At 41.7% G+C, this 25,820-nt stretch overlaps 1 protein-coding gene across 3 annotated transcripts; it reads right to left on the bottom strand.

Annotated features, from left to right (window-relative positions):
* Positions 1 to 7,108: 7,108 nt before the first annotated feature.
* LOC121440651 (glutaredoxin-like protein C5orf63 homolog) lies at positions 7,109 to 25,328 on the bottom strand. 3 transcript variants are annotated; one of them, XM_041641440.1, is made up of 5 exons: positions 25,308 to 25,328; positions 23,395 to 23,496; positions 12,759 to 12,876; positions 8,675 to 8,731; positions 7,109 to 8,067 (listed from the first exon to the last, which is right to left on the bottom strand). In XM_041641440.1, exons 3-5 carry the CDS (start codon positions 12,867 to 12,869, stop codon positions 7,882 to 7,884), a joined length of 354 nt encoding a protein of 117 aa, XP_041497374.1. In that variant the 5' UTR covers positions 12,870 to 12,876; positions 23,395 to 23,496; positions 25,308 to 25,328; the 3' UTR covers positions 7,109 to 7,881. The 3 variants fall into 3 exon arrangements, with proteins under 3 accessions (XP_041497374.1, XP_041497375.1, XP_041497377.1); XM_041641441.1 differs by lacking the exon at positions 23,395 to 23,496 and having other exon boundaries at positions 25,308 to 25,323; XM_041641443.1 differs by lacking the exons at positions 23,395 to 23,496; positions 25,308 to 25,328 and adding an exon at positions 22,486 to 22,594.
* Positions 25,329 to 25,820: the final 492 nt, after the last annotated feature.

Below are 25,820 nucleotides of genomic sequence, written 5' to 3'. Positions count from 1 at the left end.
CAGGACGAACGTCTGAGATGCCTATTTAACTTATCAAAACGGATATGTTTTGATATCTGGTATTTGAGTGTTTATATCTGATATTTGAAAACTGGCCTTCAGGTTCTCCCAGCATCCCTTAGTCTCTACCTGTTACAGGTATGGCTGGCATATCCTGCCCCTACTCTAAACTCTCCAACCAGGGGCTGATCTGCCCTTTCCCCAGAGGCTCTTTCTTATAATTCAGGCATTTTGGTTACTCTTCCCTTTTGGACCTTTGGCCTCCTGGCTGCTGCACCAGGTTCTCCCCTCTCCCTTCCCCTCCCCCTTTCCTCACATAGACAACTAAGTCTGGTCATGTCCACCCTGGATTCTCCCAGATGTCCCTGTCCCTGCCTCTACCTATGTCCTCCCTTTTATCTACAACACACTCTCTCCTCCACCATACCTAAGAACAGTCATGACCTTTCCTTTCGATTTCTTTTTTTTTTAAATTCAATTTTGAGAATACATTTACAAAGTAATATTGGATGAATTATAGTTAAGTCCTGAATCTCAGCTCCTCTGGCAGTTCTTTCTTAACCCATCCCTGCCCTGCATCTCTGTCAGTATCTCTTTTCTTCTCTTGACATTAAATTCGTAAAGAAGAACACAAAGCAATACTTTACTGATCAAGCCAAGGAAGCTGTTCTATGTAAGGAAGCTTTCCAAGTGATGGTTAGCTTAGAGCCATTATGTATTTGAACACTTTGATTCACCGTTTTATTTCTGTGTGTCCACATGGGTCATGCCTATGGAGCCAAAAGACAACTTGTAAGAATTGGTTCTCTCCTACTGTGTGAACCCCAGATACTGAATTAAGGGTGTTAGGTTTGGCATCAAGTACTTTTATTCCCAAGCCATCTCACTGGCCCCTTTATTCATTTTTTGAGGAATTTGTTTATATTTTTATATTGTTATAAAACTTGTCTCAGTGGCCAGAGTAAGGGTTGATCTTGTGGTGAGGACTTGGGAGGATCTTCTGTAGAACCCAGCACTGCTATCAGGGTTCTTCTGGAGAAAGTTATAGTATGTTGGTGCATGTGAGTAGCTTATTTTGGCGGACTCAACTTGCCTTTAGCTCGTATCATCTCCATATCCTGCTGTGACAAAATCACTCAAGAGTCTCTAGTGATATCAGCCTACTTTGCTCTTAAGGACAGAAGGCTTTCTATCATGAACACCTCAAATGGAGCATTTCTATACTCTCTTGACTCTCCTATGGGACCCTGGCCAGACTTGTTCCTATTCCATTGACTGGCGCTGTGTTTCAGTGTTATTATTCTCCATCTTTCGTATGACTCTAATATTTCTCTCTTTTTTTTCCCTGAAGGTTTATATTTCAGGTTTTCCAATTCAGAAACTTATCTTTGGTAGTCATTTTCTTTGAACCAAAGGGGTGGTAAAATGTAAAGTGTCAGTGCTTAAACTGGACTGGCCACAGGCCAGTCTATGCTGGCCCTGCCTCCAAGGTCAACATGGATTTCTGCCTTCATAGAAGATCTGTGGCAGATTCCTAGTATAGTGTATCCTGGTCTTCATGGTGAATAAGGGTGATGTATCTTTGGACCGAGGAGGGTTATCATAGTTTACTCTTCAGAGTTAGGGTTAACCTGGGGACCCCAGAACTACATTGCTAGGCACCAACCTTTCCTAAGAAAGGCTGAAGATAAAGACTGCCGAGGCCTGGTACTGCCTGGGACTGAGAGATAATTAATCTTTCAGATCTTTTCTGAATACTTTTTCTTAGAGGCTCAAGTGGGGTTTTTGTGAAAACTTCTAAGAGATGGAAACCTTCTGAATCTTTGACCCATCCTACTATAATTTCTTAGTCTACCTCTTCCTTCCCACAAAATTGTTCTTACAACGCCAACAACTGTATCTACTTCCTATTGCCATGGTAACAGTTGAGCACAATTTTGGTGGTTTAATAGAACACAGATGTATTCTCTTTTACTGCTTGTTAGTTATTTTTCTGCTGCTGTGATACAATACTAGACCAAAAGCCACTTAGAGAAGAGTTTATTTTGGGTTATGGTCCCAAAGGCGGTACCCACAATGGTGAGGAAGACAGAACAGCAGGCAGCTGGAGTAGGGGCTGAGAGATCACATGGCAAACACAGACAGGAAGCAGAGAATGTGGAAGTAGAAAGTGGAAGAAGACTTTTAACCCCGCTTGCCCTCGGTCATATACTGCCTTCAGCAAGGCTGCCCTCCTAAAGGTTCCATAACAGCACTGCCAAATACATGAACCTGTGAGCAACATTTTTCATTTAAACCATTTCTGACCACTAGAAATAAAAAATAACTTTCAGTGGACTTGAGGTGTCAGCAGAGCTGCTCACGCTGAAGGCTCTGTGGCCGTGGTCCTCAGCCTTCCTAATGCTGTGACCCTTTAATACAGTTCCTCATGTTGTGGCTGTGGTCCTCAGCCTTCCTAATGATGTGACCCTTTAATACAGTTCCTCATGTTGTGGTTGTGGCCCTTAGCCTTCCTAATGCTGTGACCTTTTAATACAGTTCCTCATGTTGTGGCCGTGGTCCTCAGCCTTCCTAATGCTGTGACCCTTTAATACAGTTCCTCATGTTGTGGCCGTGGTCCTCAGCCTTCCTAATGCTGTGACCCTTTAATACAGTTCCTCATGTGTGGTAGCCCCAACCATAATTAGTTTTCTTGCTACTTTGTAACTCTAATTTTGCTTCTGTTATGTATAGTGATATAAATATCTGAATTTTCTGGTAGTCTTAGGAGACCTGTGCAAAGGTCACCAGACCCCCTAAGGGGTCATGGCCCAAAGGTTGGGAACCACTGCCCTATGACCTTTTGCTTTTTCTACCCTCTGGAAGCCACCAAGGTTCCTAAGCTCATGACCCCTTTCTTGTGTCAGGCTAACCTCATGCTTCTGTTTCCACATTTCCTCTTTCCTTCTCTGCAGTCAAGACTCCTGTCTCCCTCTTAATAGACATGCAATTAAATGTGGATAATAGAATTTCTCCATGTTGAGATTCATCACAGTTTCAAAGTTCCTTTTCACTATAAGAAACATTTCCAAGTCTGGGGACGAGGACTCAGGGATCTTGGGGAATGTTCAGTTTATGGCAGCACTGATTCCCTTGTTTTAAACCTGGAGTCTCTTTAGCCACTGTCCTAATTCTCCTGACAGTTAAAGCTCTCAGTATGCAGGAAAGCTCCTCTTCTAAGAAGACAGCTATTTCCATTGATGTGGGCTTTCTCTTGGATGCAAGCCCCCAGGAGAAGGATCTCTGGCTATCGGGTTTAGTGTGTTATCTTCGGTAGCGCTGGTACCATCAAATCACAGCTACCATATTAACAGGAAATGGACAAGCTCCTACTGTTCCCAATTCTGTCAACTCTCATCCCTCCAGTGGCAACTTTCTCTGTTTTTATGTAAAGATAGGTATACTCCAGGTCGCTTTCCTCCTAATATGCCAAGTGGATAAAATTCCAACCATATCCTGTGGCTCTTAAATATCTGCACCTCAAGCCTAAGACCTGTGTGTCACACTTTGGATTTTAATCTTTACCAGGATGAAGCACAGCATGGCAAATTCACCATGTTCTGTTTTCCTTACCTATCAAATACAACACAAATCTAACTTTCTCATCTTCTTACACCTTCTGTCTCAAGGAATAAGTCCCAGGTTTTACACAATGGTAAAGCAAGAACACTGGCCATTAACTGAGACCTCACAGTTGTGTTCCCAAACCTTCACCATCATCACCTTCCCAGTAATTCAATCATGCATTTCTTAAATTCTTGATAATTTTTTTGCCTAACATTCTGGTTCGAGACTTCTTCATTTCTACAAAGAGGGATATGAATGAACTCACCATCCTCTTGACTTTTGGTGAGTATAGTGAAATGACACATTTAAATGTTTGGATGTGTAGCAGTTACTGATCACTATGCCTGCCCTGCTTCCATTCTATGATGCATGGACAAGGACGATGGTCACGATCTGCATTCTACATGACCTTTATCACCACAGCCAACTGGGCTAGGGAATGGCCTTTGTCCAAAAGGTGGCTCATAGTTTCAGTACTCTCAGACTTTCAATTACCTTACAATTTAGGTGGCTGACTGTAAAATATCGGTAAAATTTCTACTGAGATTCCAAAATGGGGAAGCTGAGGAGAGCTGGCCTTAAGCCACTCAGAGCGTTGTACTGTGGAATAGAAATCTCAGAAGGAAATATGGGCATGGGCAGGCTGCAGCTTTGCAGTGGTCTAGCACGTGAGCAGGGGAATGAAAGAAAGGACGCCAGGACACTGTGAGAGGGCAGGATCTGTTTCCTATGGCTTGTCATGGCATGTTGTATTGTGTGTTGTATCGCTGTCATGGCATGTTGTATTGTGATTCTGCTGTAGATGCCCATGAAGCTGTTACATTATTAAATCAAAAGCCTTGTCTGAGTGAATCCTGTTTGCTCAAAGGAACTGCCCAAACAGTATGTACTCCAGGAAGTCCTTATGACACCCCAATAAGGCGTCTGTAAAGAAGAGACCAAATGACTACTTGAGAGCAGCAACAGAAGACCCTAACTCAATGTTCCTTCTAATCCTTAAAGTATTAGCTTAAAGGAAGGGGGTGGGGGAAGGAAAGCTGCATCACTTTGCGGGGGTAGATGTTGAGCTTATGGTATAAATCTGTACATTAAGAACAAATCAGTCTCTGTGAAGGTAATTTCAGACAAGCACCTGCTGCTACAAGTATCACAGGAAAATGCCTGCAAGTGACATTCTGAGACTTGTCAACAGTGGCATAATCAAATTGCTTTTTAGATACCACATTTCCAGGTATCTGGCTTTCTCTTTTGCCAGCTACCAGGACCAGAAAGATTGTTGAAGATTTCCAGGAATCTTCATCACATAACCACTGCTCTCTATTGAGAAGTAAATTAGTTGATATCTGCAACTAGGAAACATTAGGCTATGTAACCAATGCTCACATCATAGGATAGCTATAGTGAGCTTATAATGCTATAATAGATAAACAATACATGTAGTAAATATATCTATATTTATATCTATAAATTAATTTTATACTGAAGGGACCCTACACTAAATGCCTTCTTTCCTGCTTGGCCCACATTTGGTCAGGGAAGCAGGCAGACACGCAAATACACACACAGACACACACATTTACTGCTCTGGACAAACTTGTAGCTTTCTTCATAACAACTGTCTCTCCATTGACTGCCAAAGACATACTTGGACCACTGTATGTCTCACCTCAGGACATACACCAGCTTTCTGATCATCCTCTTTCTCTCGAGAGCAGGTGACCCCATGCCTTTGATTTTGGTAGGAACTAAGTGAGAGCTCACCCTTATTATGTTTTTTTTTTAAACCCTCTCAGTATCCTCTCCTTAATCTCCTGCAATCATGAATGTGACGTAATAGTTTCTGGAATTGGTATTATTGTTTTAATGTCTTTATCAATACCTTCGAATATCTTGGAAATAAGCACAGTGTAAATTTTTCTTTGGAACAAAGGGTATTGTTATATAGCTCTGGCTGTCCTGGAACTCACTATATAGTAGCTGGCCTTGAACTCACAGAGGTTTGCCCACCTCTGCCTCCCGAGTGCTGGAAGTAAAGGTGTGCACCACCACACAGCACCACATTATAAAATCTGACTGTGGAAGCTGTGATGAAGTGCTATTCTTTAGCTGCTGCATCCCTACACAGCATCACCACTGGGCGAAACTCAGCAGGGCAGTGCTTCAGACGAGCCAAGTTGCATGCTCTATGGTTAACCCTACTGTCTGAGCATCTGGAGTGGAGTACTTGGATGCTCTGACCAGAGACTCACTGAGCTAAAGTTGAGGTGCTACCTAGAGCAGTAGTTCTCCTTCAGGGCTAGGTCCTCTGTAAGCTCATTGACTATTGATAGAATTTACTTCCTTGAAGGTGTAAGACTAATGTCTCCACTGTCCTGTTGGTTACTGTCCTCCGGTTTCTTGCTATGTGGCCCCAAACAGGCAGCTCACAAGACACTTTCTTGCTTCCAGGATAGCTAGAAATGACCTCTTTGACGCCTCCGAAGCTTTCAATGGCTTACCTAATCAGAGCAGGAACACCCAGGACAATTTCTATTTTTGGTTTTTCAAGACAGAGTTTCTCTGTGTAGCTTTAGTGCCTGTCCTGGAACTTGCTTCATAGGCCAGGCTGGCCTCGAACTCACAGAGATCCACCTGCCTCTGCCTCCCGAGTGCTGGGATTAAAGACGTGAGTCACTACCGCCTGGTCCCTTTGCCATATATCATACAGCTACAACGACATTTCTATTCACTCATCGGGGAGGGAATTATTCAGGGGTGAGGACATCGGTGTCATTCTAGAAGTCTGTCTATTAAGGGGCTTAATAAATATAGTACCAACATGTGTAAATTATGAACACTGCTCTCCAGTTATAAGGACTTTTTGATTTTAATTTTTGTTAATTTCCTTATTTTACTGATTGTGTATGAATGTTTTGCCTGCATACATGTACATGTACCACATGTGTTCCTGTTGGATCCCCTGGAACTGGAGTCATGGATGGTTGTGAGCCAACATGTGGGTGCTGGGAAACGAACCTATGTCCTGGAAGAGCAACAAGTGCTCGTAACACTGAGCCATCTCTCCGGCCACTGTAAGTTTTTTTTTTCTTTTTTTTAGACTTTGGACAGTTTATTTTGTGTTGAACCCATACTGGTTGGAGATGCTGTATTTGAAACAATACAATTGAACAACTACTGTAAGTCCAGAGAACAAAAGAAATGCCAGGGTTCTGGGCAAGACCTGGCCAAGAGGCCGAGTGGCTGGGTGACTATGGACTAACTCCCAAACTCCCTAAACTTTAGATTCTTCCTCAGGCATAATATAAGGACAGTGCCAAAGGGTGATTAAGGTGAGTGGGCTGTAATATCCTATACCTTAAAGACTAAATCACACTGCTCACTTATGGTCTAGTGGCTCACGATATGTAACAGTGTATAGAAAAACTTCATGGTGATCTGACTTAAGAGGAAAATAATGAATCCATTCCAATGTTTGACAAATCTGACAAAACACAAATAAGGGTACAAAACCACATTTTAATACTTTATATAACATGGTACTTTAGATTTATATACATATATGTTCAGTTATGATGAAAAATGAATTTTCCCAAGATACTAAAATTTGACAAAGTTACTATCGTACAATTAGTTGAATTGACTTAACTGATGAGAACTTAAGGCAGTCTTCAACATTACAAGTCAATTCCACGAAGACATGAACAGCGGAGTCTGTTATATACATTCTGGAGGGGTAAATCTCCTTTGTCTTTCTGAAGAGAAGCCTCCTTGGCTAGGATAATTATTCTCTTCTACTCAACAAAAGTGAACACTAATTTTAAACAGGTATTATTAAATTCCACTGAAATAGCTGCGTGCAGATGTATTCATTAAAACACCCCTTTATTGACTGTGCACAGTTATTAACAATTCACATTTCAGTTTATTTAGTGGAAGAGCATTTACGCCACTAAAAGTAATAGGGCTGCTTAGCAGCAGGACTGCAGCATCTCCTTCCCATCAGGGCACTGTCCAGGACACGACATGTGCTTCCACATTCACACAAAATAACCACCAAACAGACCCCTCCCTGTCTACAACTTCCCCTTCCATACAGTGCACTAGGTTACACAATGCCCATACGTAGACTTTTCTCATGTAGGTGCCTGCATCAATCAGAGGAGTAACGGTAACATATTTATGTTATACCATCATAAGGGCACTGTGAAGGTGACAAGGACATCCAAGACCCCAGTCACCCCCTGGGCAGATGCCTTCTGACAGAGAGGGAGGAACTCATGAGACATTTGTCTCCAGCACCTGCTGCTCAAGTTTCAGAAGTTGCTTCTCAAGCTTGGAGGTGTTTACTCGATGCATCATCAGAAACTGGCCATTCAGGTGGAAGACGGGGATGTCAAATTTATACCGTTCATACCAAGTAGCATTTTCTGGAAGTGTGATGTCCACCTCCTGTAAAATAAACTAAGACATGGAGAGGTTAAAGCCCTGTGTTTTACAGGCCACGGAGCAATGCACTGACTGCAATGATGCACCAACTGCAGACGTTGTAATGAAAAACTTGTAGGCCTACAGTAAGCCAGTGGCCCCAATTCCCAAAGCCTGACTGTTTTCATCACATATACTCCACCTCCTGATTTCCCTACTTCTCTGTTACACCTGCTCCACTCAGCACCAGGGTTCTGCCCTGTTCCTAATGTCCGAGCTGGCAAGTGGCCTCGAAATAAGGATGTAGGTGTTCTGGTGTAAGAATGGCCAAGCTAAAATGGTTTGCTAAAGGCAAACACAGCCATAGACGTTGCAAAGTAAGAGAAAAGGAATGGGACCAGAGTGGAAAGTAAGCATGAATGCTCTTGGTAGTTAACTCTGAATCAGAGAGGAAAAAAAATCCAGTAATATTCAGAGAACAGCACTTCGGGGTAATGGGTTTCATGGAAATCAGTCCCTAAACTCTGCGAGGAATAAAAACAAAATCTAAGTGAAAAATCATTTAATCTCTTTTCCCGAAGAAAGGATCTAAGCAGATACTTTATGCAGTAAGCTCTATTTACCCCATATATATGAAAGTTACCCTGTCTTTATAAGGCTTGAGGACTTCTTTGGCTTCATCACAGAGTGGGCATGGATTCTACAAGAAGAACAAAAGCTGTTAAGCCCACAGGCAGACATTTGGAGCAACACCTCCCACCTAAGAAAAAACCGAACACACAGCAAAGGCGTATTACATTTACTTCCAAAGATAGTCTTCTACTAGGTTAATCACACGGCTTTATTTCCAAAGCAAAACATCACCACAGAATCTCATTAAACAGCTACTATTTCATGGTAGATGCTCTCCACACTTTTTGGGTGTTGTTTTTATTTTCCTCATATGTGTGTATATACCTACTGGTGTGTGTGTGTGTGTGTGTGTGTGTGTGTGTGTGTGTGTGTATGTGTGTGTGTTTGTGTGTGCATATCACATGTTCCTTATTTCTCACTGACCTATATACCTAGCTAAGGGCTCTGTCCTAAGTAAAGAGCCAACTTGGTGGCTCCATACAATGGACCTGAATGGTTTAAGCCTTTCCTGACTAGGAAGTACTGAACTTCATCATGCTGGTTTTCCTACTCAGTCCCGAGGAATAATTCTATCAGGGAGGAGTGGAACAGGGACCATTCTACCCTTGAAAGAAAAACAAACTCTCTTCAATTCAGACGCACGACTGTAGCACTTCACAGTGCTTTCTCAGTTTTAGTAGTAGAGGTACCCACAATGGGCTAATACTATTCTACCTGAAGCACAGGCAAGCACTAGGACCGGCTGTGGCTTGTATTCTTCAACTGCCTTATGGGGAAGATGGGGGAGAACACAGATTGGCAGATATTAATGGTCTCTTAGCTACTGTGCCTAAAAGTCCAGTTATAGGTTCTCTTATGTGAGCTCAAAACTGATACAGTATTAGTTGTGCCTGTGTAAGAGCTGTTCAAATAGACTCAGAACTACTGTTGCTTGTGTAAAAGCTGCTCACACAGATTCAGTATTAGTTCTGCTTGTGCAAAAGCTGCTTTTTAAAATACTGGGAAGAGATAAGCAATTACATAAAAGACAGGCCTTTTCTTCAGCTTAACTCAAAACATGTTTTGCAAATAAGGACTTGAATATTTCTAGATCTTTTCGGCTGGATCCACCTCATCAAATTGGTATTAGCACTAACAACAAACAGATTGTGGACAGCTTGTTGCTGTAAGACAATCATATTAAATTTTCTAAGAAAGTGTTACAAGATCGATGTAAGAGGTGAAAGTAAAAGCCAAACAAGAACATACTAAGTTGCAGATGTACCTAATGTCCTTCTTTATAGTTTGCTCTTACAGCAAAGTTTGAGACGAGCCCAGTCAAGGTGTTTTGCTTTTGAAATCAGGTTTGTTGAAGTTTGTATAAGCTGCTAATGCAAGTGTGTGAGTGTGCATCTATGTGGATCTTTCTAAAGGCTCACCACGCTTTGGAAAGGATAAGGAGCCCAGACAAGAACAGGTCCATGGCCAGGACGGCCTCTCTGAGGCTTCTCCACAGCACTTGTTCACCCTACTCCTGACCCATCCTTTCTTGTAGCAAGAACGCTACAGTTTTGTTCCAAGGAACTACTCGGCATGTGGCCAATTCCATCTCTAAGTAAGAAAAGGGGGAACACAGGACCAGGTGCAAACATTTAGGGTATCCTATCTCTTTTGTCTACGACTGGTTCAGGGATGGACCAATCAGCCATGAATAGTTATGGGTCTTCTGTTGAGATTTCTATAGATGTCTGAAGTGTGAGAGCTGGGCTCAGGGTTGCTGCAGTCATAAAAGAGGAGAGCCAATACGAAGGTGAATTTAATCCAGAAGATTAAAAAACTGAAGAAACTGGTAACCTTGTTTCCTGACTCAGGCGCTCCCTGGAACCAGGAACCAAAACAATCCACCCCCCCCCCTTTTTAACTCAATCTGCAAAGTGTACTCTACTAGTCATAGATAAAGGGCAAATTCTTGACTTTTATACTTCTTCTATGGGACTGTGTGTTACTTATATCTTATTATGTACTTTGCAGGGTTCAGTATACATATTAAGATGAAGAGAAGATTGGCCTTCTGTCTGTTTGATTATTTTCTGCAAATGTTCTTGGCTATCTCAACTGCTGTTGGAACCAACAAACAGTGCATGACAATCATAGGCCAAGTAAGTACAACTAGTTTTATGGGGATATTGTCTCAGATAATGGAATATTTTTGGCTCTATAATTTCCAACAGTACAATACATATTGATGACATAAATGCATGAAATTAGATGAAATATTCTCAATTAGAAGTTAACTCTGTATTTTTTTTTTTTTGGCGGGGGATGAGGATCAGATAAGGTCTTATTATGTAAGCCCTGGCTCTATGTAGCCTAGGCTGGGACCGAACCTTCTCTAATCCTCCTGGCTCACTCTGACTCCCAAGTGCTGGGAGACACAGGTGTGGACCATCACAATTAGCAGACTTGGTTATTAGACAACTGTCAGAATGTCTTTAAATTGTCAAATGGCTAAAATCTGAAAATCTACCAAAAAACGTTTTTTAAAAATTTGAATTACTGTGTTTAAAAAAGAAACTTCTGTTGTCTTCACATTTCTTTCTGATTATAAATTCCACAGAGTGAGGTTAACTAGGAAAAAGACATTACTAATGCTTGTACTACAAAATTACAGGGTGAAAAACTCTTAAAAATTTTAAATTAAGGCTGTGAAGGGATGGCTCAGTGGTTAAAGCGCTTGCATTACAAGCTTGGGGTCTGGGTTCAGATCCCTAGAACTCATGTAAATGCTGGGTGGGCCCGGTGGCTTTGCCTGGAAGTCCAGTGCTTGTAAGGTGGAGACAGGAGATCTCTAGGGCAGGTGAGTCACTAGACTAGCTATATCCCTTAAGTCTGAGAGACTGCCTCAAAGAATAAGGTGAATGAGGGAAGATTCCTGCTAAAACCTTAGGTCTCTATATGCACCTGCACAGGTGTGTGCACATATATAGAAAAGACATATATCTTCACATCTCTCTTACACACACACACACACACACCCCTGTGGCTTAACAGCAGCGCTAGGTAGGAATAAGAAAACAAGTACAATGAGTCTTCATTATTCATAGGTTCTTTATTTGTGAATTTGCCTACGTGATAAAATTTGTAACTCCCCAAACAATACTAGAAGCACCTTTATAGTGAGTCACAAACATGCTTCTGCACAGAGCTGTACCAAGTCTGAGTGCCAAAAGTGTTCATTTCTACAGTAAGGTCTCCTAAGGTAATGCTTCGTCTTCTTGTTTTAGCTCCCTACTGTAAACATAAATCAGTAGCCTTACAGGTAGTCCCATGGGGTAACTGTATGGGTAATGCCATTTTTTTGTGGCTGGGTTTTTTGTTGGTGATTTAAAACAAAACAAAACAAAACAGCTCCTAAGCATGGTGCTAAAAGAAGGCTGTCATGGAGAAAACACAGATGTTAGACAAGTTGTATTATTGGTGGCCGCGAGCAACATGTTAATGACTAAACACTATGTACTGAATAAGACATCTTTAAACACAAACATACATAAACTAAGGTTATACATTAGTTAGTTCACAAAAGTACCGTGGCCAGGTGCTTATGGGAACCCAATCCAGGACTTTTCCTAGATTTTGTATTTGTTAACTCAATGTTTATAGTGTTTTGTTTGTTTGTTTTTTTTTACAATGTAACTACCACAAATAATAAGAACTGACTTATTTCTAACTAGCATAGTTTTAAACATCATAATTATAATCTATAGTTCTTTTTTTTTCTTTTTATTTATTTATTTATTTTTTAAATTTATTTATTTATTAAGGATTTCTGCCTCCTCCCCGCAACCGCTTCCCATTTCCGTCCCCCTCCCCCGATCAAGTCCCCCTCCCTCATCTGCTTTTTTCAAATGAGGGGGTAAAATGACCATTGTATATACTAATGTACCCTCAATAACTGAGAAACAGTGAAATGTCTGGGGACAAAATACCGGTTCTGAAGAAAAATTTTTCCTATTGCTTTTCTTTACAGATTTGACCACTTTTCATGGATATATAACTTTTTTCACCCAACGATAGCACTTTATTTTTTAAGTGTAATATCAGCTTTCACTCAGTACCTTTGTGAATAAGGTCAGCACAGGCAGAGTGGTGTTAGAGGCAGAGAGATTTCGCAAGAGTCCAAATGAGGATTTGGCAATCTGCAGGCTGTTTCCTTGAAACCAGAGCATCTTAATTCTGCCAAAAGAAAAATAAGCCAACAAACTTAATGCACCATCAACTCTGCTCTTTAGAATACAAGCAGTAACCTGCATGCTTATGATTGGATCTGGAAATTTCAGAATTGTATCTTTGGCTCCAGGAGTGTCAGAGAGGTCCAGATGTTTGGCAAGTGTCCACAATGAATATACTGTACTCCAGGCAAAACAGAACTTAGAATTTAAAAAAAGAAAAAGAAAAAAAAACAAATCCTATTTATGGATTAGTTTTGTGCCTAATCACTTGGTTTCTGTAAGCAAACTGCATGAGTTTGTTAATTTGCATAGAAAATTAAATTTCAGCTGCAGATGTTGCCAGCATCCTGATGACTCTCTAAAAGTAGAGGTGTCCTGAGGTGGTTTTTAGTCACAACAGTTTAATCCTACTGGCAAGCATCCAACACCACCCAGCCCTTCCACGGTAAAAGAAATAGTTCCCAGCGGACAGCGCAAGGCATCTCCAAGGAGAGCTCTGCTCCTGCACTGGAAGAGATGGAGAAGCTCAACACTGCAGGTAGAGAAAGCGGAAGAGGGACGCAGTCTGAGCTAACTTGTCAGGAAAGAAGCCTGTTCAACGCCTTAAGAAGTGTTTTCAAAGGAGAGTGCCATGACTTTCAAAAGCTTCACACGCAGATGCACTGGTGTTTCTATTGGAGAGATTCCAGAGGGAACAGTTTAATAGCAGCATGTCAAACACTGGGCTTCGAAGCCCCCTCCTTCTGCTCCTCTGCTTGACTAAGACACCCTGTTATTCCTAGTTGTTCCAGGGAGTCTCCAGTCTTGTCTTTAAATCTATAAATGTTACAGTTTCACTTCTAAGGCACACGTGTATAGTTACCTTTACCATTTACAGCTATTCCCAGGATGAACTTACTCCTGGGATCGTTATTTCTCAATTTCACCTTCCCTCTCTAACTCTACCTGCCACTTTCTCCTCCTCTACATGGGCAAGGGGCTCCTGGGAAAGCTCCCCTTCTACTCCTTGAACACCTAGCGACCATTTCCACACCAGTGGCACTGTGCCTGCCTTTCTTTCTCGAATGAGGAACACATAGCTTCTCCTCATTTGGCACTAGGACTCAGATTACCTCCCTGAGAAGTCTACTGACCACCTGGCCAATGCCAGCTAGCCTGTAATTCTCTATCCTCACACTCACAGTATTTTTGTGAACCAACCTGATGCATAACCTCACTACATGTGCTTCCGTTTCAGGATGCCCCTTATTATTGACAGTAATTTCTGTCCCTTCTTCTACAGCGCAGCTCTGTAAGAGCAGGTATTGTTCGCGCCAGTATTTCTCAGCATGCACAATTGATGTGCATAGAACAGGTGCTCAAGTGTTAAAATACTAGAGTGAGCCTCTCCCTCCCACACCCTCACCTCTGCTCCGCCACTCCGTGTGGACACCAGTCATTCTTAGGCCTGTCTCTAAGCTAAAAGGCACTGCTCTTCGGGGTGTCTATTGACTTTGGACTGAGGCACTCAGTTGCTGCTGCCACCACTTCAGACCTCCTATGCTCCACTTGACAGAGCACGCCTTTATCAAGGACTACCCTTCTCTGGCAACAGGCTTCTCAGCGTAAAGCAGCCTTAAACTCACTTCAGACAGAATGATAGGACTTTAGAAAAACACCCTACCAGCTCATACCGAACTACAGTAAGGACCACAGGACAAAAAGCTCAGATACTGATCCATGAAAGCAACAGTCTTTCCCCTACCTCTTTCACAACCCTCTAGCCTTCCACTTCTACCCAGATTTCCCTGCTAGCTAAATGACCTGGCAATGCAAGGAAGAGGAATGTAATATGACTTCTGCAAGAATCTGCTGTTTAGAATCACTGTAGAAAGCGAATGTAAACAAAGCTACAACATTCTGTGAGATTCTCAACTGAGTGTAAGCTTGGGTATCCACATAAATTATAAAGTTAGCTCTATAAACAGTGCAGATATAGGCCTTGGAAATGAGGAGGATGGGAGGGGCAAGGGCAGGGTACCCAGACTAACCAGGATGGCGAACTACAGCTACATGCTTTTGGGGGAAGGACAGAAGATTTATTGATGTTTGGCTCAAATGGAAGGGAAAAGAAAACTTATTGCTCCTACCGAGCTGACTTGAGACTGAGGTGTTAAGGCTTTAAAAAAAAATTCACATCCACAATGGAAATTGGCTTCAGTATTTCCAACGTGACACAACACAGCATGTGGTCTTGGCTGCACCCAAGACAAATAAAGGCTGTCATAGTAAACAGAGCTGCTGTTCACTTCAGATTTGCTGGAATATTTGTTCAATCAACCAGACAACTAAGTAGAGTCCTCAGTGATGCTACGGCCACTGTGCGCACGCACAGCTACTGCTGTTCTCTGCTGCTTCTGCTTTCACACACGTTTTTAATTACTTAAACCGCGCACATCTGTTTACCGAGAAAGGCATCAACTCTGCAGCTTTACTTGAGTATTTTTTAATAGTCTAAGGTACATGCATTTTTACTATATTGTTCAATTATTTCTTTCACAGAAGTGTATTATAAATTTACATTAGAGCCTTATATGAAGAAAAAGCTCCATATTCTTCAGCTAGACAGATACTAAAGTTAAAATTCCTTAATTCTTGAAGTTCACTTATAGCAATAAAAAATTAAATGAAAAATGATATACTCCAATGGGAGCACTTTAATACTCTTCTGAGATCGTTTTACTAACTCTGTAAACCCTTACGCCATTGCTGTCAAAGTCACATTCACCAATTATGTTTTCTTGAAGTAAAATCTTTATGAGGGCCACTCTATCACTGTGACATTTTCATTAGTTTGATTATTTTTGAACCGTACTGAGTACTATTAAAAAACATCCTGAAAAGTGGTCTCTGCCTATTAGCTCCCAGTCATGAGCTGACAAAAGTTCACCCTAATCCCCTGTACTGGGAACTGAACCTAGGGAGTCACAAATGCTGGGCAAAAGCTCTAAGAGTCTCACTAAATAGTCCAGGCTGTCCTTGAATTGACCCTGTAGTCCAGGTTGGCCTTGAACCTGAACTCTGCCTGCCTTGGCCTTCTAAGCAGCTGGCATTAGAAACCTGTAATCCTAGGCCTTACTGACAACATTGTTTTAAAATTATGTCCCTTTAGTCATGAAATAAGTATTCTTACTATACAGACAGACACAATTTTATTCTTTGTATTTTGTTATATGTCTCTGTGACAGGAACACAAAGAACTGTGCTCATAATATCAAAGAAGCACAATTGGGTCACCTTTGTCACAGACTGGAAGAAAGTAGGAAAAGCATAAAACTGGATTTAGAATGTGCTTAAAGAAAATTCTGAAGCCTAACAATAAAGACAGTGACTCCTGCTGCTCCAAGTCTAGTGCTACTCAGAGGCACGGATCCCCTGAAAGAGAAAGGGAAACCAGCCTTCCCCCACGACAGAGACAGACTTCATTGGTCTTTATGGCAGAATCAAACACAACATGGGGGGAGGACTGATTGGACCAATTCAGCCTTCCTTGAAGCAAGATAGAGAAGGTAACTTAACTTTATAGCATTTCCCCGAGAAGCACTGAAGGGCACACCATGAAAGCAACTGATTATAGTGCAGGAAGATGCTATGGTTGTTTGAGCCTTTATTAAGGATTATTCACTTCGGCATGACGAGCTGCCCAGGCTGTGGCTGTACATCACTTATGTGGGGCTCCTGGATTTTTCAACCACTGTGTGCATCTGATTAGGAGGGAAACAACATTGTTCTCGCTTGAGTAGAGAAACTGACCTTCACTGACCAGAATTCTATCCATTCAAAGAGTCCTTTGGCACACCAAAGCGCTAAGCTCACATAATCATTCATCAGCAGGCTACAGTGTTAGCTCATGTGCAAAATCAAGAAGTCTATATAAACCCAGGTACCACCTTGGTTATTAACAGATAATGCTGGAGCTTCTGCACAAGACTATAATGTAAATTTAATGCTGAGCTGACATTAAGCAAACACTATTATCATAGCTCTTGCTAAACCTGTGTTCTATAGAGAGAGCTCAAGGTTTCTGTTTAGTCATCTGTGCCGTGTGAGAGGTTAAGTTTGCCACTTCATCTGCATTACCATCTAGGTATAACATTCCTGGTTCACCCAAATGAAAAGAAACACACACCCTCTTTGGGGAACCATCCCTATATTCTAGCAGACTGAAAGTTCATGTAGTTAGGTGAGGTTGTTGAGTTGTGACTCAGATCACTGGGTTCTACCTAAGCCTAGGGAAATAGGGACAAAGGATGCCTCCCTGGCTCTTCTCTTTGGGTTGCAAACAGCTGGATCTGAACCACACTCCCTACAACCTAACTTAAGATCCTTACTGAAGATCTTGGGTGCAAGAACAGGGGAGGGAGGGAAGGGACCTTATGCCCCTGGAAGTGATGAGGAGAGACACCATACAGGGACAAAACCTAAACTTCTCAGTAGACAGATACTCTGAGGTGTCAATTCCAAGGGGTTAAAGAAGAATATGGAGTGTCTGTGGCAGGCAATAGCAGGTACATTCCCAGTGTCTGGCTCAGCCTGGGGAACTAAGAAGGTGGCACAAATCAGACAGTGTCACAGCAATGACCCTGACATCCACTTGTGGACCACTGTATGGAGCGCACTGTTCAGCTTCACTCTGACTACGCAGTTTGAGCTGATGATTTGCTTGCCAGTTTCCCATGCGTTGGGGCATTTGTCTTTGACATGGTTGTGCTCATGTGAACACTACACATTTACTCGGACTTCATCTGCTCATTACACCTTCACTCAAGTATTCCCTGGCAAATCATGGAATACAGATCTGGGTATCTGTTTTTATGTTCAGATTCCATAGGTGCCACACTCAATGGCATTTACACGTAATCTGTTCGTAATAACCTTGTGAAAATGTTCTTTAGCTGTTTCAAGTTAAGACTTGTCTACACAGTAAGATTACAATCATTAAATTTATATTTTACATACCTACCACTTAATTTGTGAACACCCCTTCTAATTCTCAGTAAAATGAAGCCATCACATTTTCCCTTCATCTATCCTGGTGTTTAGTTTCTTTCTTTCCAAGTAAAGCTTACATCAACTTCCTAGACTACATACAAGCAACAAGAATTCTAGATGGAGTTTGTGGATTCAGAAGGGTGGTTCTTAATTAAGATAAAAGTTATATCATGTTTTATAGTATTAGCAAACTCATGACTATTTACTCATTAGTTCCACAGTGGCGAGGAAAGAAAAGGTTGAAAGGAAATAGGAGATGATCCTCATTCATGAAGAAGCAAAAATCTGGTCAGAATATTAACATGTACAGACAGGTAACCTAGAAAGAAGGACAGGAAGTATAACAACAAGGTGATACAAAATGCTGTGAGAGAAAGGAAAAAAACGAGTATTGTGAGCTAACGTTGGCGATATTGTCACAAAAGAAGGGCTTCAAATAATTTAGGATTTATGGATACACAGACAAAATGGAAATATTCCAAATCATGGGTTGGATATTGATGGTGGGAAAACATGAACAGAGCAAAGAAAAAGAATGGTGGAAAATCAGCTGGGAAAGAAGAATAGTACAGGACTTTAGAGAATGTTTAACAGCTATCAAGCCATGTGTGATTTATCATGTGTGTCTTGGGAACCACTGATAGGTTTGAACAGTGTTTTGTTTCCAATATTTTAGAAGATTAATTTGTTAGTAGTTAGAGAAATGTTGAGATTCAAGTGGACAGTGACATATACAGGTTTGGCACTCATGTAAAGAGCCAGAGCTAAACACAAAAATTAGAGTTTTTATTGGTATAAAGATTGCATCTGCAGCTGTGAGACTAGATAAGATAATCTCAGCAGTGCAGAAAAGGAGGGCTCAAGGTGGCCCTTTGAGGCAATCCAATTTGTAGCTATCAGGCAGAGAGAAGCCAGGACAAGCAGCACGATTGTGGAGGAAGGAGAAACGCCAGTGGGAAAGGGTGTTTCCAGAACGAGGGAGCAGTCCATCGCCCAGGAGTGATGAGGGCTTGCCTAGAATGGGACAGTGGAATGACACACATGGGCCAGAAGAGATGTAGCTGATGTTGCTCCAAAGGCATTAATCCTAAAACCAATGTCTGCTACTAACTCACACCCTTGACTAGTTCCTGCCCGATTTAACAACTTAAAAGGAGGAAAAGAGTGGAGATAAAAGTTGATTATCTTAAAAGGGACAATAAATATAAAAATCTGTGTAAATCAAAACAGAACATAGAATCAAAGCTTAATTATTAATTATTAATAATTCTAAGAGCATTTTATAAAAAATGACAATTTTCTTTCTTTCTTTCTTTCTTTCTTTCTTTCTTTTTTGCTGTTGTTGAAATTTTGCTTTTATTGGCCTCAGACAGCAGACTTACATTCCTAGCAACAGTGGTTTCAGAAGTGAGAAACTGCAGGACTGGAAAACACTTTGGATACAGTTCAATATTTCAGACTGTGAACACTACTTAAACGGACAGCACTGTGCCTATGTAAGACTGGAGAGCAAATACCCTGGCATAAGGTAGTGGTTTAATTCACTCAGAAATTTTCAGAAAATTCAAACTAGGACACCCAAACAGAGCTTTTCAAGCACCATTTTTCCATCGACAGATTTTAAACAAAGAATAACCCCTTCCAGTAGCTCTTTCTCTGTACTTGTCCTTATTTTTGTTGTTGTTGTTGTCCTTATTTTTTACAGACAGAAAAAGAAGTCCTTACTATAATACTAATGATTTCCTCAAGCCATGCATATCAGAACAGAAGCCCCTAAGACAATGTTAAGTTGGAATTGTTAATTATCTTTAAAGATAAAACTTGTCCCAAGCAGTTCTAATAAGCTTGCTGGAGAGATTGAAATAGTTTAAGTAAACATAATTCACTTTCAAACTTATCAATCAGAAAAATTAAGCATAAGTAGTTAAAAGTTCATTTTCATGTAAAGTTTACATTGGAATTCTATGTTTGAATTCCCTGAATGCATTTTTAGGTGAGGATTCCATAAACACAGATCCCAAAGAGAAATGCAAGTGCCACTAACTTCTGAGATGCAGGAAAACTCTTCATCTTTTTCGGCCTTAGTTTTGCCAACTGTAAAATGGAAATTCGACTACTTGTCCTGATCTCACACTTTCCAGGGACTCAAGAGAAGCATGTTCACAGGCTTGGGGTCTCACATGCCCTTGTAACCCAAGAAAGGACAATCCCATACTGGAGAAACAGCATGGGGATGGCCCATGCTTGCACAAGACCTTGAACAAGTTTCTGTCTTTAGAAGCTGAAAAAAATGCAGCTATTTAGAGAAGACCAGAGTTCACTCTGCGATTCATACACAAGTGTGAATATCCTTGCTTACTCTCAATTGTTTTCTCTCACCCTTTTCTCATAACTGGGAAGCAGAGGCTTCAGACAGAGCTAAGCGGGGAAATGGGAGAGCTGACATCAGAGTGGCCTGGCACTCATCAGCAAACTGTTTAACCATGGGAGTCGGACACACTATTAGGACGTACTTAAAATGTTATTTTAAATGACATACCCTCTTCATCTTGGCATTCTTCCCCATATCCAGAGGCACTGCTGCCCTTGCCTTGGCCTGTAGGAAGCTGATAGATGTGCAGCAGGAAAAGAATCTTCAGCACACCAAGAGTGTTTTGGAACCTTTAGACCTCAGCAGTCACTCCCTCCAGATTACTACTTCAGAGGAGTCTCCTCAGTAATGGGATTGGTGCATGCCACAATGTCAAGGGTCAAGAAAAGGTTTCTATCAAAACATCCAACTCAGAAAAATAAAACAATGCTAATACTCCACAGCCCGTGCCTTAAAGTATCCAGGAGTCGTCTAGAGGGAATTCTGGACTAATTAACACAACGGAGTCTACACGGAGTCTACACGTGCTACCCTCCTTCTTCTGCCCCAACCCCAGATATGCTGACTCAGCAGCCGGCCTGGAGCCAGAGCGGCACAGTACAAATTCAGAGTGTGCAACAATGTTCAGTTCAACTCTGACAAAATGGCTGCAAACTCATTCCTGAAAGCAAGAAAACATGAATACTGTGCGTAGCTTATATTAGATATGAGGGCGTAACAGAGTTTAAAAACCAATTTAAAACTTCCATCCTCCCATAAAGACAGCATTAAGATTGAGGGCAAAATCAACCAGTTCAAGGAATGGGAACAAAGTGCATAAGAAATTATATAGACTCCTTTTGACATTACCCTTCTCAACCAACATGACCCAGTCCCTCTGATATTTAATACTGACTCAGCAAGAAGACAATTTCATTAAAACACTTTAGTCACACTATGCCCAGAGAGTAATACCAGTTTCATTGCTAAAAACAAGTTTGCAATTTAAAGTATCTTTCATTTGTCATTAATATTCTATTTATTTCCAATTCATCTTTCCAAAGATGACCACACAAGACCTGCAAAGTATTTTGTTGCAAATCCAGCGAGTCACTGGTCTTTCAATATCAATAAGTCATAAGCTTGTACAAGCACAGAGTTTAATTTGAATGTTGAGAACTGTCTACTCCGTGACCAGGCCCTGGAAACTCTGAGTTGTATAACAGTCTACAAACTCTGAGACTTAACTTTGTTCTTCCTCAGTTATCATTAATAAAATATTTTGAAATTTTGGAACTGGAAAGTGACTTTAGATAAGGAAGCTATGTTTAAGTCTTTTGTACATCATATTTTTTTGTTTGTTCCTATTTTATTCTTTGAACAAGGGCATATGCTTATGTGTTTTGTTTAAGGCTACTTTAAGGTTCATGGGAAGAAAGAACGAGGTTTCAGATAGAAAATTCTCTTAGCATAAAACAGGGTTCTGATCTCTACATCTAACAAGACTCACATTAGTTTCTATCTAAACATGAAAACCCTTTTCCACAGTATATTTCCAATGGCCTCAGCTGACTTTCTGTTAACTAATATAAGTGTTCTGTCTCTTAGCTTACCAAAACCATACACATTAAGAAGTAAAATATCAAATAATTCAATGCCATGTCCTCTCCTCCTGACTGAACTAAAACCCATTTTCCTATTATTTCATTATTAATATGAGAAAGTGCTAGAACAATAAGAGGAAGTTCATTTGTTTATAGCTATAACATTCTGGTTTTGGTTGTAATCAAGCTAAGAGACGGAAGCAGCATGTATCCCGAAACGGTACTGTTTTATATGTGTGCTGTGAACTTGAACTTGGGATGTTGTTAATAAAGGAGGGAAAAAATGAACTAAACCCACAACTGTGGCTCTTCTTTACTGCTATTTAAGCAATTAAGCTTAAGATAGCAATGTGACAGATCCTTTCCCTTGAGACAGGATCAAATGAAGATGCCGATGGCTTGGGTAAGTTAGTAAGCTGGCATACCTTCATAGATAATTCTTCAAACATTTGTGGAGCAGATATTTGGGTGAAGGGTTGAACGTGGTAAGCCTGGAAGGAGTGTAGAGGCAGAGCTGTTGGACCACCCAGCCTGCACAGTCAACTCAACACAGCAAATGCTCTACAGTTCGCCAGGCAGATCTGCTTAGAAGGCAGTCTGGTGACAGTCTGTGGATTTTCAAACATACCCTTCCCTGGTCCACGCTGGTAATCAACGCATTACATCCAAGTGCACATAGCTGCTCCCTGAAAGGTGATTCTAGTTTTCCTCCTTTTCTCTCTGCTGCTTTCCCAGTGATGCTTTTGTGTTCTTTATAGGTGTAATCTTCCTCCAGGGACATTGTCGTTTGTCTATAGCATGAACTGAGTGCATGTAGTGTCAGGTACTAGAAACATAAAAGTGACTAAGACACTGTCCCTGCCCTTAAAGAACCTAGGGGAGAGAAAAGACCGGACAACACAACAGCTAATAAAGTAAACCAGTCATTGCCAGATATAACTGACGTAGTGTTGGATACAATTCGAGCAAGTTCAAGTGCTGGAAGCTCCACCCCTAATGTGGCATCAGCAAGGTGACAGAATGTCTAAGAAGTGGAGCCTAGAAGATATCTGGTCATGGAACATTATGGTGAGAACGGGGAGAGGATGCTTATCATTGTCCTGTCTGACTGAAAAGTAGCCCTTTCTGTCCATGGTTGGCCCGCTCTCTAGTTTTCCAGTGTGATGGGCCATGGCTGGGGGACCCTTGCCAAGACTTCATTATCAGTGTGTGTACATCTTCCAGCCTCTGGAATCATGAGCCAAAGACTTTCTAACAACAGCAGACATTTTAAAATTTTGTTTATATCTCTGGGAAGTTAACTGTTGGATAAGAACTAGAGAAAGAAGAGAGGTATTGTCTTTATGTTTTCTGATCCCTGAGCCTACATGTACAGGGATGGGGCAGGGATGTAGAATCATGTATTTATGTGAATTAGCCACAACTTTTCATTTTATAGATTTCCCCTGAATGACTTTGTTCCTGGGACTTGCTATGCAAACAAAGAGAAGAGCTGGAGAACCTTACTTGGTCCTGTTACATGTATAGCCACACATACCTGGGGGGTATTTTATTTTATCTTCAAAAAAATTGCCAGTAGGAATAAAATCCCATTCAGGAGCTATTCCAGCTATCTTTTTGTTTCTTCTGATGTATATCCCTTGAATAAAACAGTGCAAAAAGTTAGATTTACAATAAGGAACATAAAACCCCTCGCTACTTTACATCACCTCAACATCATACTACGTTTGAAGTCCCAAGCACAAGAATTAGTAACTGAATATACTGGCCAGCTAGCATTTATACAAGATATGAAATACAAGAACTTTAGTTAAAACAAACTTATTTTGAAGGCACCTCTCTCTAGTGCCTCTGGGTACATACAGTGCCCCTGTGAGTACAACACAAGTAGGGAACCGGAACAAAACAGAAGCACAGCTCAATCAATTCTCAAGTTAGAAAAATAGTCCTCCCTATTACTAACCTGCCGATAGTCTGTCTAAATAAAACTGCATATTCCTCTAGCCAAAAAGACAAAAGCTATTGATCCTTGTCTGGCAGGTAGTTTCAAGTGGATCCCAGCAAACAGGGAGGAAAGCTTGGAGCCTGTTAAAGTAACCCATACATTTTAATTTTCACAACAGGGTCTTTGTGGTTCTAGCCAATTCCTCAGGAGAGCAGGACCAAGGTTATTAAGTCTCAGCAGCTCAGTAGAACGGTGATTAGTTCTGCTTCACTCAGCATTTTCCAGGGCATACTTGTTTCCTGTTGCTGGTGGTGGTTTGTTTGCCGAAACAAGGGCTCACTCCGTCTTCAGGCTGGTCCAGAACTCAAGATCTGTCAGCCTCAACTAGAGCGCCGGGATTGTAGATAAGCACCATTGCCATGCTGGACCCCTTGCATTTTATCCTCTGCCGTTTACCTGTATACACCTCACGCGTGCACTTCTAAATATTGGGAGAGTGCATCATGAGCACTGTGTAAAGCTGCTCCACAGAATGTTACTGAAGGAGATGACTGTGGCCTCTAAGAGTCAACTCCACTTGCTCAGTGTTCTACCGAGACAGCCAGAGCAGCTCATCAACCTAGGGAATGTGTAGTCACAGGAGCCCATCTTAGGTTGGGAAATACACTACTAATGTTGGGATATGACATAGTCTAAGTCCCATCTTTGGGTCATGCTAGACCACACAGTTTATTTTTTTCTATAAGAACACTAAAATACAGTTTTATATAAACACGATTAACAACAATAAGGATAAAGATTAGTCAGACAAAAACCCACTTTAGAGAGTCTTAGAAACAGTCAGATACCTATTCACATTAGTGACAACTGTCAGAGACTTGGGCTCATTAAAAATTGTATTAGCTGGTATTTGTCAGGGGTGAGCGACAGGGCTAAGTATTTGTTGAGAACTGTAATATCTGATTTATTCTTTTATTGTCCACAGCCCAGAGGGCTGCTTCTTCCCAATAAAGCAAAGACGGGGTCCAGACAGCCGGGTCCAGAGGGGCCTGGCACTCACGATGTTTCCTCTTGCACTTTTCAACCTTTTCACCCCAAATTAAAGGTCAACATGGCTGCTCAAAAACATTTATTTAAAAAGGCAGTCAACTCAGCAGGCTGTCAAGTGTGATATTGCCACTTCATAGAATTCAATTAAACCCGGGACCAGGGCATCTGTGAATCACTGGAAGAAGCATGAGTTGGGACATTTTCGGCTTTCTTCGAAAAGCTCTATTTTTCCTCCCGTCATTTAGTCAGTTCCTAGAGCGCCGCCACAAGCGCGCGTTCACAATCTCCCCCCAGCGGCTCGGGGATTTATAGCTCTCGGCTAAATTAAATCCCCTCTGACGGCCACCCAGGTCTGCAGCGCGCCGCACTGCGAAAGGATCGCGGCCTCTTTCTGCGGGCGCGCGCTAACTCCCGGCCTAGGGAGCGCTCCCGGCAACGCCGGCGCCATCACCCACCTCCGCACCCGGCCGCCGCCGCTTCCTCCTGCTGCACTTCCGCCGCGCGCTGCACTTCCGGCTCACGGGCGCCGCCCTGCCGCATGGGCTCTTACTTCTCAGGGCGTTGTCTCTGTTCCCTGGGAGAGCAGGGATTGAGTCAGTAGATGAGAGAGGCACGCTAAAATGTATTGAGAAGAAAGAAAAGAGGGAAGGAAAGAAAGGAAGGGAAGGAGGGAAGTAGAGAAGAGGCCCTGTGTGTTAAGAAACGGCCTGGGGGTTGAGAAGCAGCATTTTGAGATTGCATTTTAACCTCTCCCTGTATGCGTTCATTCATTTATTACGGGAGTATTTACTGTCTTCCTCTTCCTTTGGGTTGGGGGCTGAACTGGGTTATAAGGAACAGGATGAGAAAAACTGGGAACTGTACCTCTCCACGTTTACAACCTTATAACCTTGGAGGCAAGGCAGACGTGGGGGAAATTCTCCTTTAAAGAGGGAATTTGTTAGGCAAAGCATTTGGAAGAGAACAAG

This window comes from Microtus oregoni, unplaced genomic scaffold (genome assembly GCF_018167655.1).
Source record: "Microtus oregoni isolate MIOR12 unplaced genomic scaffold, Mior012 000069F_ref0000032, whole genome shotgun sequence".
NCBI classification, from domain to species: domain Eukaryota; kingdom Metazoa; phylum Chordata; class Mammalia; order Rodentia; family Cricetidae; genus Microtus; species Microtus oregoni.
This window is presented reverse-complemented; position numbering and strand designations above follow the sequence as displayed.